At 37.9% G+C, this 15,478-nt stretch overlaps 1 protein-coding gene across 1 annotated transcript in view; it reads right to left on the bottom strand.

Annotated features, from left to right (window-relative positions):
* Positions 1–15,478, bottom strand: part of wdr43 (WD repeat domain 43) — a 64,070-nt gene that overhangs the window by 25,360 nt on the left and 23,232 nt on the right. The window contains exons 5-11 of the mRNA XM_039748328.1: positions 15,178–15,302; positions 8,809–8,911; positions 6,435–6,499; positions 5,845–6,016; positions 5,603–5,689; positions 4,937–5,062; positions 966–1,115 (exon numbers count right to left, since the gene is read on the bottom strand). Coding sequence (XP_039604262.1) covers positions 966–1,115; positions 4,937–5,062; positions 5,603–5,689; positions 5,845–6,016; positions 6,435–6,499; positions 8,809–8,911; positions 15,178–15,302 — 828 coding nt within the window. The remainder of the gene's footprint in view (positions 1–965; positions 1,116–4,936; positions 5,063–5,602; positions 5,690–5,844; positions 6,017–6,434; positions 6,500–8,808; positions 8,912–15,177; positions 15,303–15,478) is intronic.

Genomic DNA, 15,478 nt, shown 5'->3' with positions numbered 1-15,478 from the left:
ATCCATGAAGTAGAAACCATGTTTGTGTAGTTATTTTTATATATTTTAAGCCCCTATAAACTCTCCCACACTGTTAACATTATTAGAGCCCTCTAGACATGAAATAACACCCTTTAGTCAAAAGTTTAAACTGTGCTCCATGACAAGACAGAAATGACAGTTCTTTCTCACAATTAAAAGAATGCAAATATATCTTCTTCTCTTCAGGAGCAGAGAGAGAGAGAGCTCGCGCTCGCAAAGAAAAGCAAACAATCAAAAAATCAATACGTGTGCTTTTAAGTTTGCCGCGGCATTTTTTAGAGGAGCGTCAGTATCTTCTAAGCAAACAGCCCCTCCGTCAGGCGCAGAGAACGTGAGAGAGATTAAAGCAAACTATCAAAAAATCAATAAGTGTGCTTCTAGAAGCACCCCAATAAAGCGGCATTTCATAGAGTTGTGTCCGTATCCACTAGGGAAACAGCTTCTGTGCAAACAGCACCTCTGCTCACAGCCCATCCGTCAGGCACAGAGAAGGGTGTCAGAGAGGGTGAGATAGAGGCAGAAACAAGCAAACAATCAAGCTCCGCGCGGGATGCATATCTTATAGCATTGAGGAGTTTTAGTTAATATGTAATACATGCTCTGATTGGGTAGCTTCTAAGCCATCCGCCAATAGCGTCCCTTGTATGAAATCAACAGGGCAAACAAACTGAGGAAGCGTGCAGCATAAATTAAAAAACCCATTGTTCACAGAAATCCGCGAACCAGCGAAAAATCCGTGATATATATTTAAATGTGCTTACATTTAAAATCCGCGATAGATTGAAGCCGCGAAAGTCGAAGCGCGATATAGCGAGGGATTACGGTACATTGAAACAAATACATTTATATACAAAGTAAAGCTGCAGTAATGTCACACACTGCCTCCATTGTCTGAAAACTCAAAAGAACTTAATGATAAAAACAATCCCATTGAATCTACTCACATTGAGGATTTCAGGATCATTACTCTCCAACCCCTGGACGAGAAGAACAGCATAGTTGTCTGTCTGAAGGTGTACGCCACCTTCTGAATTTTTCTTTCCTCTAATTGCTAGAGAAAGGTCAATTTCTCCTAGCCGTTCCTCAATAGTTACCTGGAAATGAAAAGTTAAAGAAAAAGTTAAGTTTCCCAGAACAAAAACAAATATGAAAGTCAGATGATAAATGCTTATATTCAAAACTAACCCTGAATCTACAAAGTGGCCATGACTTAAGCAATGTGAAAAAGAACAGTTATGTTCTTTCATAATACTCTAAATAGGACAGCAGATTTGCCTGATGCATAGATACTTCTCATTGATATTCTTATTGATTCAATACTGTCCTCCAGGCATCATCACTTGGTACTTGGCGTTTCTGAAAGTATTTTTACAAGTTCTAAAGGAGTTCTGGATTTAATGCTCAGTGACAAAACTGTAAATATGGCTATATCTCAAATGATGTGAACAGTATGTAACTGCACGGATTCGATCTGCTATCATAAAAGTGTGATCCAATTCAATACACCTACAGTCTAATTGCAACTATTCGTGAATAAGGTCCTCGTTCAAGTCATAGGATGGGACAGTGAATGGATATTGGGCGGTTGTATTCGTGTCCATGAGCAGCAGAAAAATAAACTCTGAGACCTAGCGTGTATGAGTGACACGTGAATTTCAGCATTAACATGTTGGTGATGCCATGGGCTACACGTGTGCTGCAATGAAAGGTTCAATGTGTGGCAACCCTGCACCGAGATGAGTGTGTAAGCCATTGAATATCTATGATGGGGACCAGGGCTTGCAAGTGTTCCTAGTAACTGCAGAGAATGACCACACTCGACTACAGAGGAAGCAACAGTTATAACAAGGTTTCTGTATGTGAATCTGCTGAAGGATCATTACCAAGCCTTGAGGGACAGGAGCAGAGAGTAAAGCATGTCCACCTGACCCAAATATCCATGTTTTCAGGAATGTAACCTCCACATATAAGAATTGATTGTACTTAAGTTAATAAACATTTAATATAAAAAGACAGATTTCCTATACACAAAAAAAAAAAAACACACTGTCAATACTCTTTCAATGCATGAGTTTTTCCCTTTAAAATACAACATACACTTTGATTTGCTGATTCCTTGAATTTGTACACACCAAATAACAACAACATATATTTATATTGCACATTTTCATATAAATGATGTAGCTCAAAGTGCTATACATGATGAAGAAAGTGCAAAAAGACAAAATATATAAGAAAATAGAATTAGGGAGCACTAATTAACATAGAATAAAAGTAATGTCCGATGGCCAGGGAGGATAGAAAAAAAAACAAAAATCTGCTGGGGTCCCTAGGCCACGAGACCACCCAGCCCCCTCTAGGCATTCTACCTAACATAAATGTCCTCACGCTTAGTCCTCATTGTATTCAGGGTTCACATGGAAGAACGTGATGATGGTCATGTGGACTTCCGGCCTTTAATCCATTCAAATAACCCTCCTATAAAATTTAGTTAGATGCATAGCTATAGATATATCTATATACAGATGTATAGCTATAGATATATCTATATATAGATACAGTGGTACCTCGGTATACATCCTTAATCCGTTCCAGATCCTTTGACTTAAACCAAACAGGACGTATACTAAACAAATTTTTCCCATAAGAAATAAAGGGAAAATGATTAATCCGCTCCAATGAAAAAAAATCCTATTGTTATTGGCATATTATACATTGATGGGGTTGTATAAAATAATTTAAAAACTGCTTAATACTAAAATACATAGATACAAAAGGAATTAGATGAAATAAATGAAAATTTAACCTCACTTAACAATTAATAACGTCTTTGTTTTTCACAATCGTAGATACCGTTGTTCTCAGCATACGGTATGCAGCTGCCAAGTTCCACATACGCATGGCACCTTCATACTTTTCAACAATCAATTTAAATTTATGTGAAAAAACACAAAATCACGTGAAAATTCACATAGAGTTATAGTGTGGGTTGTTCACTGAATGCTAGCAACTGGTGTACTGACGCTCGTGGGCAGTCGTGGCTTTATCTCGAGAGAGGTAAACAAGGGTAGCGCGCAGTGTTCTAGCATGCAAGTTGTATTCCAAACAAAGTTCGTATACCAAGCAAAATTTTTCCAAAGCGGATGTATACTGAGGTACCACTGTATATAGATATATGTATATACAGAAATATACATATATCTATATACAATCAGATTGGGACTGAGAACACAGATGCATGAATTTAATTACACAGATCTACAGGCTGTCAAATAAACGAACTACACGCTGTGGTTCAGCGTAAAGGGACTTCGTCTCTGACACTGATGTCCGAGGTTTGATCCCCGCAAGGGGAGCAGTGGAGTGTGTACGCCTGATGAGCCCAAATAAGGGCGAAACACGTGTCGCGTACTCTTTGCATTATTTGAAAGTAAACTATGTAACATTCTATGATCCACTTCTCGCAACTGAAGAGGGCCCCATGGCCGATGTTTGCCAACTGTTAGACCAACCACATGCGTTACCTGGTAGGTAAGCACCCATACAATCAGATCGGGGCTCAGAACACGGATGCTATGAATGTAATTACTCCGATCTACAGGCTGTCAAGGTTCGAACCCCACAAGGGGAGCACTGGAATGTGTACGCCTGATGAGCCCAAATAAAGGGGAAAACACATGTTGCATACTCTTTGCATTATTTGACTCTCTCTCTCTATATCTCTCTCTATATATATCTCTATATATCTATATATATATCTCAATCAGGTAGGCTACCACTGACAACCTGTGCTTTTCACAGATGAGAGCAGTTTCACCCTGAGCACATGTGACAGACATGATAGGGTCTGGAGAAGCTGTGGAGAATGTTATGTTTTCTGTAACATTGTTCAGCACGACCAGTTTGGTGGTGGATCAGCGATTGTCTGGGGAAGCATATTCATGGAGGAAAGGACAGATCTTTAAAGATCTTTACAAGATAGACAACGGCACCTTAACTGCCATCAGGTATTGGGATGAAATCCTTGGACCCATTGTCAGACCCTATGCTGGTGCAGTGGGTCCTGTGTTCCTCCTGGATCACAACAATGCCCAGCTTCATATGGAGAGTGTATGCAGGCAGTTCCTGAAGGAAGAATGAAGGAACTGATACCATTGACTGGCCCCACACTTGCCTGACTTAAATCCAATAGAATACGTCTGAAACATTATGTTTCGGTCCATTCGATGCCGCCAGGTTGCACCTCAGACTGTCCAGGAGCTCAGTGATGCCCTGGTCCAGATCTGGGAGGACATGCCACAGGACACCATCCGTTGTCTCATTAGGAGCATGCCATGACGTTGTCAGGCATACATACAAGCATGTGGAGACCATACAAACTACTCCGTACAATTTTGAGTTACTGCAATGAAATTTCAGAAAAATAGACTAGCCTGCCGCATCATTTTTTCACTTTGATTTTCAGTGTGTCTTTGAATTCAGCCCTCTGTGGGTAGATCATTTTCATTTCCATCAAACAATGTGGCATCCTTTCATTAATAACACAATACCCAGTCCATATCAGTCTAGATATCCAGCATGATATCCCCCACCCCCCCAATTGAGATCTGATGTTGTTTCAAAGTGTTCCTTTAATTTTTTTCAGCAGTGTGCATACATAAACATACATACACGCATGCACACACACATTTCATACACAAGACTGTGTTCTAAAGTTAAACGGTTCCTATAAATTTAAAAAAATACACAGCCAGTCCTGGCATTTTATAATCCAATGCTTAGAAAACAAAGATGGAAATCTTTCAAAGCAGCAAGCACAACAATATGAAGAGCCATAAAGCCAATAAACATTCAAAATATTTAGAAGATAAAAATAATGTAAATATTATACTGATGTAAAAAAAATCTGCCTTACTTCTTTGGTATCAGAAATATTTTTTCTTTTCTCTGCTTCTCCAGGGCCAGACAAGATTGGTGCGCTGTGACCAGGAAACCCTGGGAGAAGAACTTTGGCATCTGATTTTATAAGGGGAGTTTTTACCTGGCAGAAAAGTTGATAAAGATTCATTTTATATAAAAAAAAGACCTTAAGACCTATTGAAATTGCAAGCCAATATGATGAGACACTTTGAAAAGGGAGGCTGGTGGAGACATACATTGAAGCATATTTAATAAAGCCTTCAAGATAATCTAGCTTTCATTGTTACCTGTAAAAATGAATACTTTACACATTGAATATTTGCTGCCCCAAATACAAAAACTTGTGAAAGAAAATTCATATAATGATAAAAAAAATTAAAAATCTAAACTTTAGATTTGTAAACTATACATACAGAGGGAACATATTCACTGTTATAATATAAACGAGTAAGAAAATTAGGTTTCTTATTTGACAGAGAGCAACTTTGCATTGATAAGTCACCTGGGCTTATATGGTACTAATCAAACGGGTGTAGGTAATGACCTAGCATTTGGTCTAATAACCGATTTATCCACTCTCCAAAAGGCTTCAGAGCAGAGTTATATCAGTTGAGGTGTATAATCACAAGAAAATAAGTAACCTTTCCAATAAAAACATTACCTTGGTAAGTGAAGTTTCAACACTGAATGCTAACGTACTCTGTAGATCTCTCACCAGGCACATATGGCTGTCACCAGTATTCCAGATCTAAAAAACAAATAACAATTGATGACTTTAGTGCGGACTGCTTACTTAACTTGTAAATAAAACCACTTCCCCAAAAATTAACATAATTCACCACTGAAAATTCCTCATTTAATAACAATAAAAAAGAATATATTTTGAATATGTTTTCTACTCACTGTGCATTCCAAAACAGGGTGTAAAAAACTTCCATAAGCAAGAAGTAAACTCTGCCTATCAAGCATGATGGCTGCAGCAAATATAGGAACTGGCCGTGGCACTCCATCAGTCCCTGAACAAGAAGAGGCCACCTGTACTGTGCAGGAAGGAACCAAGGGTTTCTTGTAGTGGCTAAGATAAAGATGGGAGATGTGAAAAATATCATGCACACCAGTATCTAATTTAACACAAAAATATGATTACATTATAACTCAGTCACAAACATTAGAAGTCTGCAACTACAAGTCTGAAAACCTATGTATAAACGTATATTAAGGTAGAAATTAGTCAAATACTGAAGTAAATAAATGCATGATAATATGTAAGGAAAGGGAACCATGTATCAGAGTCAAAAATGAACAGATCTGTCCAGAAATTAACTTAAGTATAATTGTAAATATCATTTGCATTTTATTGCTGTAGGCAGTGAGAAATAGTAGTTAACAAACTGAACACTAAATCATCATAGTGACAGGTCAAATCAAGTACCTTCTCTCCAAACCAATCAGCAAGAACTAAAAGAATTATTACAAATTTAGCTAGCACTTACCCATTCAGGACATGTTCAAATAGGTGCATCTGGCCATTCTTACAGACAACTGCCAGTTTAACTGCCTGAAACAAAATGTAGAATGTAACTATTTTTTCCCCACCACAAAAATGGGGTTCCGCTTAAAAAGACAAGTGCCCATCAAATCTTTTATGAATTGAATTTTTTCCCCTAAAGTTGAGTATCAGAATTGTTTTACAGGAAATGTTTTGCTTATATGATCTGCTAAAATGGGAAAAAAAAACAGAGTGCATTTAAAAAAATAAAAATCTTGGTACTTAAGAGTTTCCAGAGAGTAAATCCCAGTTTCTCTAGACCAAATTGCTTATACAGCACCTTGTACAATGTCAATGTAAAAATACTTCTGGATTAAAAGTTACAATTACTGTATGAATCTGTATTTTTCAAAGGTGCCTATAAGAATCCTTGTGCCTGAACATGCAGTTTGACAATACAAAACTAGTACAGAAACCCATTAACAATTTTTCACTGAGATTCAGACCAAGCAGGCAGTCCCCTCCCAATAATCTCCTTCAGTTATTTCTGTCATTCACTCACATAAGTGATACTGTCACCCAGTACCACTGCTCTGTCAGTATTTGGTACCCTTTCGTGTTGCAAAGTTCCTCTGACTAAAGATTAATAATCAAATCCTTATATTCTACCGAGTTTAAAAAAGACAAGACATAATCTAATGCATTTCTGGATGCATTACGGATACCACAAATAGATACTCTTTAGTGCAGAGGAAATGGATAAACCTCTGGAACTATCAGAATTACTAGATGCTATAAACTCACTTCAGAGTGGGAAAGCAGCAGTCCAAAAGTAGAATAATTTCACTTCAGAATAATGATGTTAAGATACTCTGCAAAGTCCTAACTAGAGGGATAGAGAAAGTGCTGCCTTCAGTAATATTACAAAACCAAACTGCATTTATTAAATTAGCATCCAATCTTCGATGCCTATTTAATGTAGTATATTCACTCATAAATTCAAACACCCGGGAGACGATGATATCGTTGGATACAGAAAAAGAATCTGATATGGTTGAATGAACTAACTTTTCACTATATTGGAGAAATTTGGATTTGGCCCGAACATTTGTGCATGGATCAAACTATTGTATACCAATCCAGTTCAGTTTGTATTAAAAATATTAATTCAGACTACTTCAAAATAGAACGTGGTACCAGACAAAATTGCCCCTTGTCACCACTGCTTTATGCGATCGCCACTGGCAATTCGCTGTTGAAATTCTTAGGAGATAAATTGGATTATCAGAGAAGGACTGGAACAGAAAATTTCTCTATATGCAGATGATATGGTACTGTATATATCAGATCCACAAAATACTGTGCCTACAGTCCCAACAGCATTAATAGAATTTCAAAAGATTTCTGGTCTGGAATCAATTTGAATAAAAGTGTGCCCTTCCCATTGAATTCTCAAGCATACAATATTAGATTGGAAACCTTCCCTTTTATTATCGCAGGTCATTTCAAATACCTTGGGGTAAACATCACAAGTAAACAAAGCTCTTTATCAACAAAATTTTGCCGTCAGTATGGAAAAAATAAAGCAAGATTTGCATAGATGGTCAACCCTTCATATCACTTTAGCTGGAAGAATTAACATTGTTAAGATGAATATCCTTCCTACGGTTCTCTTTTTATTTCAAAACACTCTAATATACATCAGTAGATCTTTAAGAAATTAGATTCAACCATAACCTCATTTATTTGGAATTCAAAACATCCATGTATCCAAATGTTGACCCTACAAAGACCAAAGGCAGAAGGCGGCATGGCTCTACCTAACTTTCAATTTTATTACTGGGCAGCAAATATGCAAGCTATTAAAACCTGCACATGGACACAAATAGATGAACACACACAGGCTTGGTTTTGATTTTAGAAATAAAAAAAAAAAAAGTAGGATACTGGCTAAAGTATTTCCATCATGATTGGCGTGGAAGTGTTGAGACCCAGAGGGTGACTAAAGACAACGTGGTTCGAGGCGATGTCAGATAAAAGGAGAAGAATAGGTCTGACCTGAAAGGAAACTCTGGGGAAAATAGAACTAAAGATTTGGGATTCTGGGCAACAGGGTCACTTGAGAAATTCTGGAAAACAGACCTTACACTTTGAGGTCAGTTTTAAAGTCATATCATCACCGGCTCAAAAACTGGTGATTGTGATAATTATCACTAATATTATTTCTACGTTTCAATCATTACATCCCCCACAATATTTCAACTTGGTCTTTACATCATTAAAAGAAACTACTGGTATTTGTTGCTTATTTTAAAAGAAATTATAGCACAAGGCAAATATGCATTTAAAATACTATACACTGCAGTAAATTGACTCACTTCATCTTTGCTTTCTGACAATGCCAAGTCTGCATAGATGGGTTCATCTGTCACGGATAATGATAGCACTGCATTTTTGTCTTTCCCATCTGACCGCACTTGCCTGTCAAAGAAGTGATAAGGAGGAAAATATAAGGCAAATTTCCAAAAGATCTAAATAAACTGAATAGAATACAGTTGCATACACTTTTGTTTAATCCTCCTACTCAGTGTGATTTTTATGGGTACAATACCTGAATAAGAATGTTTAAATGAAACACACATTTAGCTCAAAAGAACAATATCTTCAGAACAGCATAAGTAAAAAGTTTCTTCTGGTAAAAACTTTCATTATACAGTGATCTCTCGCCGTATCGCGCTTTGACTTTCGCGGCTCCACTCCATCGCGGATTTTAAGGCCTTCTTCACACGGGCGTTAAGTTTTTGGATAAACGAACGTGCTCTGAACGTCCTAGACGTTTATGTTGCATTTTGTGGTGGCGATCGATTGACTTCTACACCGGCGTTCGTTTGTCTGTCTAACGCCAGCCTGCAGCCCAAACTGTAGTTTGCGTGTTAACCTATGGATGCAGTGTCGGGAACTGGATATGAAAGCCCTTGTTTTATTTGAGGTGCCTCCTTTTAATATGGACCATTTTGCTATGTTAGATATTAATCTTCTTGTTTTAAAAATACTCGTAATACGGCGACGTAGGGAGAAAAAAAAAATCGCCGCCACTACTGGGTTCATCCTCTGACTGCACAACGTCGGGTTAAAGGAAGTTTTTTAATGCTTTATGAAGAAATGCGAAAATTTCCGCGCAAGTTTTTTTAATTACTGTCGGATGTCTGTTTCCACTTTTGATTGTCTGCTGTAGCTGGTGCAATGCCACACTGCACGCCGATCAACCAATATGCAACTTGGTGTTAGCCCCGAAGAGAGACTACTTGTCACTTTGAGGTAAGGAAACAGTAGTCGAGTGTGCGCTTACACCGGTGTTATGCACTGAAATGCCCCCCCCGCCATGGATTGCCCCCTACATAATCAAGTATCAAATATTATATTAGAACATAAATTAATAGGTTCATGGTTTACAAATTACATGAGACAATAAAATAAGCAATATAAAAATATATATCCGGTCCTCCGAAGCGTAAAATAAAACGTGCAGAAAACGAATTAGAAGCGGTTTCCTTGCGTTCGTTGGGTTTTGAACGCCAAGAAAAAGCTGCATGCAACGTTTTTTTGATGCCGTATAAATGCGCTGCCAGACAAACGCACGTCACCAAAGCCCGTGTGAACACTCTCATTGACTCCTATATGTAGAAAACACTCGGCGCTTGATCCGCGCTCACCGGACGCTATGAACGCAAAAAAAACGCTTGATTTTAACGCCCGTGTGAACAAGGCTTAAATGTAAGCATATCTAAATACTAGCAAAATACCCGCGCTTCGCAGCGGAGAAGTAGTGTGTTAAAGAAGCAATGAAAAAGAAAAGGAAACATTTTGAAAATAACGTAACCTGATTGTCAATGTAATTGTTTTGTCACTGTTGTGAGTGATGTTGTCATATATATATATATATATATACACATATATATACACATATATATATATATATATATACATACATATATATATATATACACATATATATATATATATATATATATATATATATATATATATATATATATATACATATATATATATATATATATATATATATATACACATATATATATATATATATATATATACAGTCATGTGAAAACATTAGGACACCCTTTGAAAGCATGTGGTTTTTGTAACATTTTTAATAAATGGTTATTTCATCTCCGTTTCAACAATACAGAGATTAAAGTAATCCAACTAAACAAAGAAAACTGAAGAAAAGTCTTTTCAAGATCTTCTGTAAATGTCATTCTACAAAAATGCCTATTCTAACTGAGGAAAGATAGGACACCCTCACATGTATTCCCTCTTAAATTGGCTCAGATCTCACACAGGTATATCACACCAGGTGCACATAATTAGTAGATCGTTACTCTGCATGTTGAATGAGGCTTGCCCTATTTAAACCTCAGACATTTAGTTTGGTGTGCTCCTGACTGTTGAAGTGAGAGTGAGCACCATGGTGAGAACAAAAGAGCTGTCAGAGGACTTCAGAAAAAGATTGTAGCAGCCTATGAGTCTGGGAAGGGATTTAAAAGATCTCAAAAGATTTTGAAATCAGCCATTCCACTGTCCGGAAGATAGTCTACAAGTGGAGGGCTTTCAAAACAACTGCCAACATGCCCAGGACTGGTCGCCCCAGCAAGTTCACCCCAAGAGCAGACCGCAAGATGCTAAAAGAGGTCTCCAAAACCCTAAAGTGTCATCTCGAGAACTACAGCAGGCTCTGGCTACTGTTGATGTAGAAGTACATGCCTCTACAATCAGAAAGAGACTGAACAGTTTAACTTGCATGGGAGGTGTGCAAGGAGGAAACCTTTGCTTTCCAAGAGAAACATCGAGGCCAGACTGACATTTGCCAGAGATAAAGTTGACAAAGACCAGGACTTCTGGAATAATGTTCTTTGGACAGATGAGTCCAAAATTGAATATATTTGGACACAACAGCAGAGGACATGTTTATAAACCAAACATAGCATTCCAAGAAAAGAACCTCATACCAACTGTGAAGCATGGAGGTGGAAGTGTCATGGTTTGGGGCTGCTTTGCTGCAGCAGGACCTGGTCAGCTCACCATCATAGAATCCACGATGAATTCTACTGTGTATCAGAAGGTGCTTGATATACATGTGAGACCATCAGTTAGAAAATTAAAGCTGAAGCGGAACTGGACCATGCAATATGACAATGACCCAAAACATACTAGTAAATCAACCAAAGATTGGCTGAAAAAGAAGAAATGGAGAGTCCTGGAATGGCCAAGTCAAAGTCCAGATTTGAATCCCATTGAGATGCTGTGGGGTGACTTGAAAATATGCGTGCAAGAAACCCCTCAAATATCTCACAGCTGAAAAAGTTCTGCATATGATATGGGGTAATATTTCCTCAGACCGATATCGAAGACTGGTAGATGGCTACAAGAACCGTCTCACTGCAGTTATTTCAGCCAATATAGGTAACACTCGCTATTAGGGGCAAGGGTGTCCTATCTTTTATATCAGTTATATATAGGCATTTTTATAGAATGACATTTACAGAATATATGATAAGACTTTATATATAGTTTTATATATATAGTATATATATATATAATATATATATATGATACGGATATATATATACCATATATATATATATATATACAAATATATACATAAACATATATATATATCTATACATTTACACATATATACATACATATATATATCTACATATATACACACACATACATATATAAACATATATATACATATACATACATATCTACATATATACACACACAGCTATTTCGTATCAGTGCAATACGCTGTTTGTTAAAACGTTGACTCCTGCTCTTACGTGCAATAACAAATCAAATCATTCAGTTGTCTTTGCTCATATGTCATTTTAGAGCTGGACGCCTGGCATCTTTTTTTGGCCACAAGTTCGCTTCTGTTTGGTGTGAGGTTCTGTGTTGTGGAGATTCTCAGGATGGATTGCAGGTGCTCATCAGTGAGGCGACTCCTGTGTGCTGTTTTGTTAGTCTTTAGTTCGAGCCGCATGTAGACGGACTTTTTTTGTTCTTCAAAGTCACCAAAGCGCCGTGCAAACTCAGTGCGCAATAACTCTAGCTTCGCAATAACTTGCAGCATCATAAGGTAGACTTGATTAACGCTTAAGTGTTCGGCAAGGCAGCTGAAGCGCTGCATTATGGGATCTGTAGTTTATTGTGTTACCAGCGCTTCATATACCCGGCCATTAATAACAATAATACAGTATATAAAATGATCTCGGGGCGGATATAATTACACGCCGGGCGGATGTGGCCCGCGCCCTTGAGTTTTACACATATGGACTAAATAGAACTTGAAAAGATATATTTTTTCAAATGTGATCGCGCAATTCAGATAGAGTTGACGCCAGACTACAGCCTGCATGCCTCAATGAGTCATCCTCCCCTCGCTCTTACTTTTTTACCGTTCATCTAATGAATACATTGAGTATGGCTTTACCAAAACAATCATTGATGGCTAATAAAGTGTCCATTATTCGAGTATGTAGATCGGAATATATATATACATATATATATATACCCGCATCGCATGAGAAGTAGTGTGTTAAAAAAGCTAGAAAAAGAAAAGGGAACATTTTAAAAATAACGTAACATGACTGTCAATATACAGTATTTGTTTTGTGAGTGTTACTGAGTGTTGCTGTCATCAAGGATTTGATTATCATTATTTCTTTCAATCAGGCTCGTATTTGTAGGATGTGTTGTGTTCAAGTTACATTCCGTGTTTGTCAATCGTTGTAAAGATGTCAGGTTTCTTTCATCGATTCGTTTCTTACTGCATCAATAAACAGCTCGTCTTCTTTATCTGAGACCTGACACACTGCATGCACGGGTTTTTTTTACACTGTCTTCCTTTAGCGGGACATTGACTTTTTCCACCGTGTGCTTTGTTTCCACAGTAGCTGGATTTATGAATATGCTTATCAGACGCTTCATATTTTTTGCTGCCTTTTCAATTGTGTAATTCGGTTTTTGTTCAGCTCTTTGGAACTGTTGCCTTTTATCTGTGCACTGCGTCAGTTCACGTGAGCCGCTTCGGTGTACATGCATCGAAGGTTCCCAGCTGTGCTGGTGCCATCTCGTGCTATGTCCGTGGCTGTATTTAATGTTACCTTAGTCCTGGCACTTAAAACTTTCTCTCGCAGTTTCGCTGAGTTTGTGTCAAACACCACCCTGACCATCTCATCTTCCTCTCCATAAGCACAGTCCTTCACCCGTGAATATTTACCCGTGGCAGTTTGCTATTGGATTGCCGCTGACGGGCGGCCTTATATGGGCAGGCACTAAATTACAAACGCCAGCGGCAGCCTGTCTATGAACTTAATTTAAAGTGTAGGGTTTACATCGTGCTTTGTTTTCAGTAGCAGAACTCATGAATATGGTTGTATATGTCACTCGCTCGCTTCTTATTGTTTCGCTGCCTTCTCAATTATATAATGCATGTTTTCTTCAGCGCATTTTTGAGGTCTTCCTGGTTTTCTATGTACTGCGTGATTACGTGGGAGGCGTGATGATGTCACACGAAACTCCGCCCTCACGGCGTTGAAGCTCATCTCCATTACAGTAAATGGAGAAAAACTGCTTCCAGTTATGACCATTATGCGTAGAATTTCGATATAAAACCTGCCCAACTTTTGTAAGGAAGCTGTAAGGAATGAACCTGCCAAATTTCAGCCTTCCACCCACACGGGAAGTTGGAGAATTAGTGATGAGTCAGTGAGTGAGTCAGTGAGTGAGTGAGTGAGTGAGGGCTTTGCCTTTTATTAGTATAGATATATCACCATTTTTTTCGCTGGTTCACAGATTTCTGTGAACAATGAGTCTTTTAATTTATGGTACATGCTTCCTCAGTTGGTTTGCCCAGTTGATTTCATACAAGGGACGCTTCTGGCAGATGGCTGAGAAGCTACTCAATCAGAGCACGTATTACGTATTAAATAAAAATCTTCAATAATATACGATATGCTTCCCATGCGGTGCTTCGCATACTTGAAAGCCCAAACGGCACGTATTGATTTTTGATTGATTTTTTTTTCCCTGTCTCTCTCAGACATTCTCTGTTCCTGACGGAGGGGGTGTGAGAAGAGGGGCTCTTCCCACACTGGCCTAGAGGATATGGACGCTCCTCATAACAATGCTGAAAGACTACCTTCACATTGCTCCCTTCCTTGCAGCTGCTTTGTCCGGCGGTGCTTCGCATACTTAAAAACAACTATTGATTTTTGATTGTTTGCTTTTCGCGCTCAGTCTCTCTCTCTGACATTCTCTGCTCCTGACGCACACTTCTTTGAAGAGGAAGATATGTTTGCATTCTTTTAATTGTGAGACGGAACTGTCCTCTCTGTCTTGTCATGGAGCACAGTTTAAACTTTGGACTAAAGGGTGTTATTTCATGTCTAGAGGGCTCTAATAATGTTAAAAAAACGTATTTAGGTCATAAACAGGTTTTCTATGCTCTAACTGCGAAAATATTTGACTTATAAAGAATCCTACTTCGTGGAAATGCATTTATCTTGGTACAGTCTGGAACGGATTAACCGTGATAAACAAGGGTTTTACTGTACAGCTAAAAGAGAAGTATTATTTGCAAAGAAAAGGAACATTTCAAATTAAGTCTTTTGAAGCTGTTAAATTCAGACTTTGAGATGCAATATGGTGCTTACCAAACACTGAGAAGCCGGTCATGAACAGCCCCTGAAAGGAAATAAAGGCCTTCGACATTCTGAGAAGTATTCATAGTTGAGGCAAAGCAGAGTGTGCTCACTGCTGTGGCATGACCAGTAAATCTCTTTAAAAAAATAAAACTAATTAATCACATCATTTTAATGAGAATATAGATTACAAAAGCTCTTAATGTTTCTCCTACTAATTAGTTACTAAATAACACTTAAGGTAGTACTGACCAATCTACGTACTATACACAGTAATAAATTCTAATACATTCTTTTTTTAGCTCAGCTTCAC

This window comes from Polypterus senegalus, chromosome 3 (genome assembly GCF_016835505.1).
Source record: "Polypterus senegalus isolate Bchr_013 chromosome 3, ASM1683550v1, whole genome shotgun sequence".
Classification (NCBI taxonomy): Eukaryota; Metazoa; Chordata; class Cladistia; order Polypteriformes; family Polypteridae; genus Polypterus; species Polypterus senegalus.
Note: the sequence above shows the minus strand (reverse complement) of the source record. Positions and strands in the feature narration are given on the sequence as shown.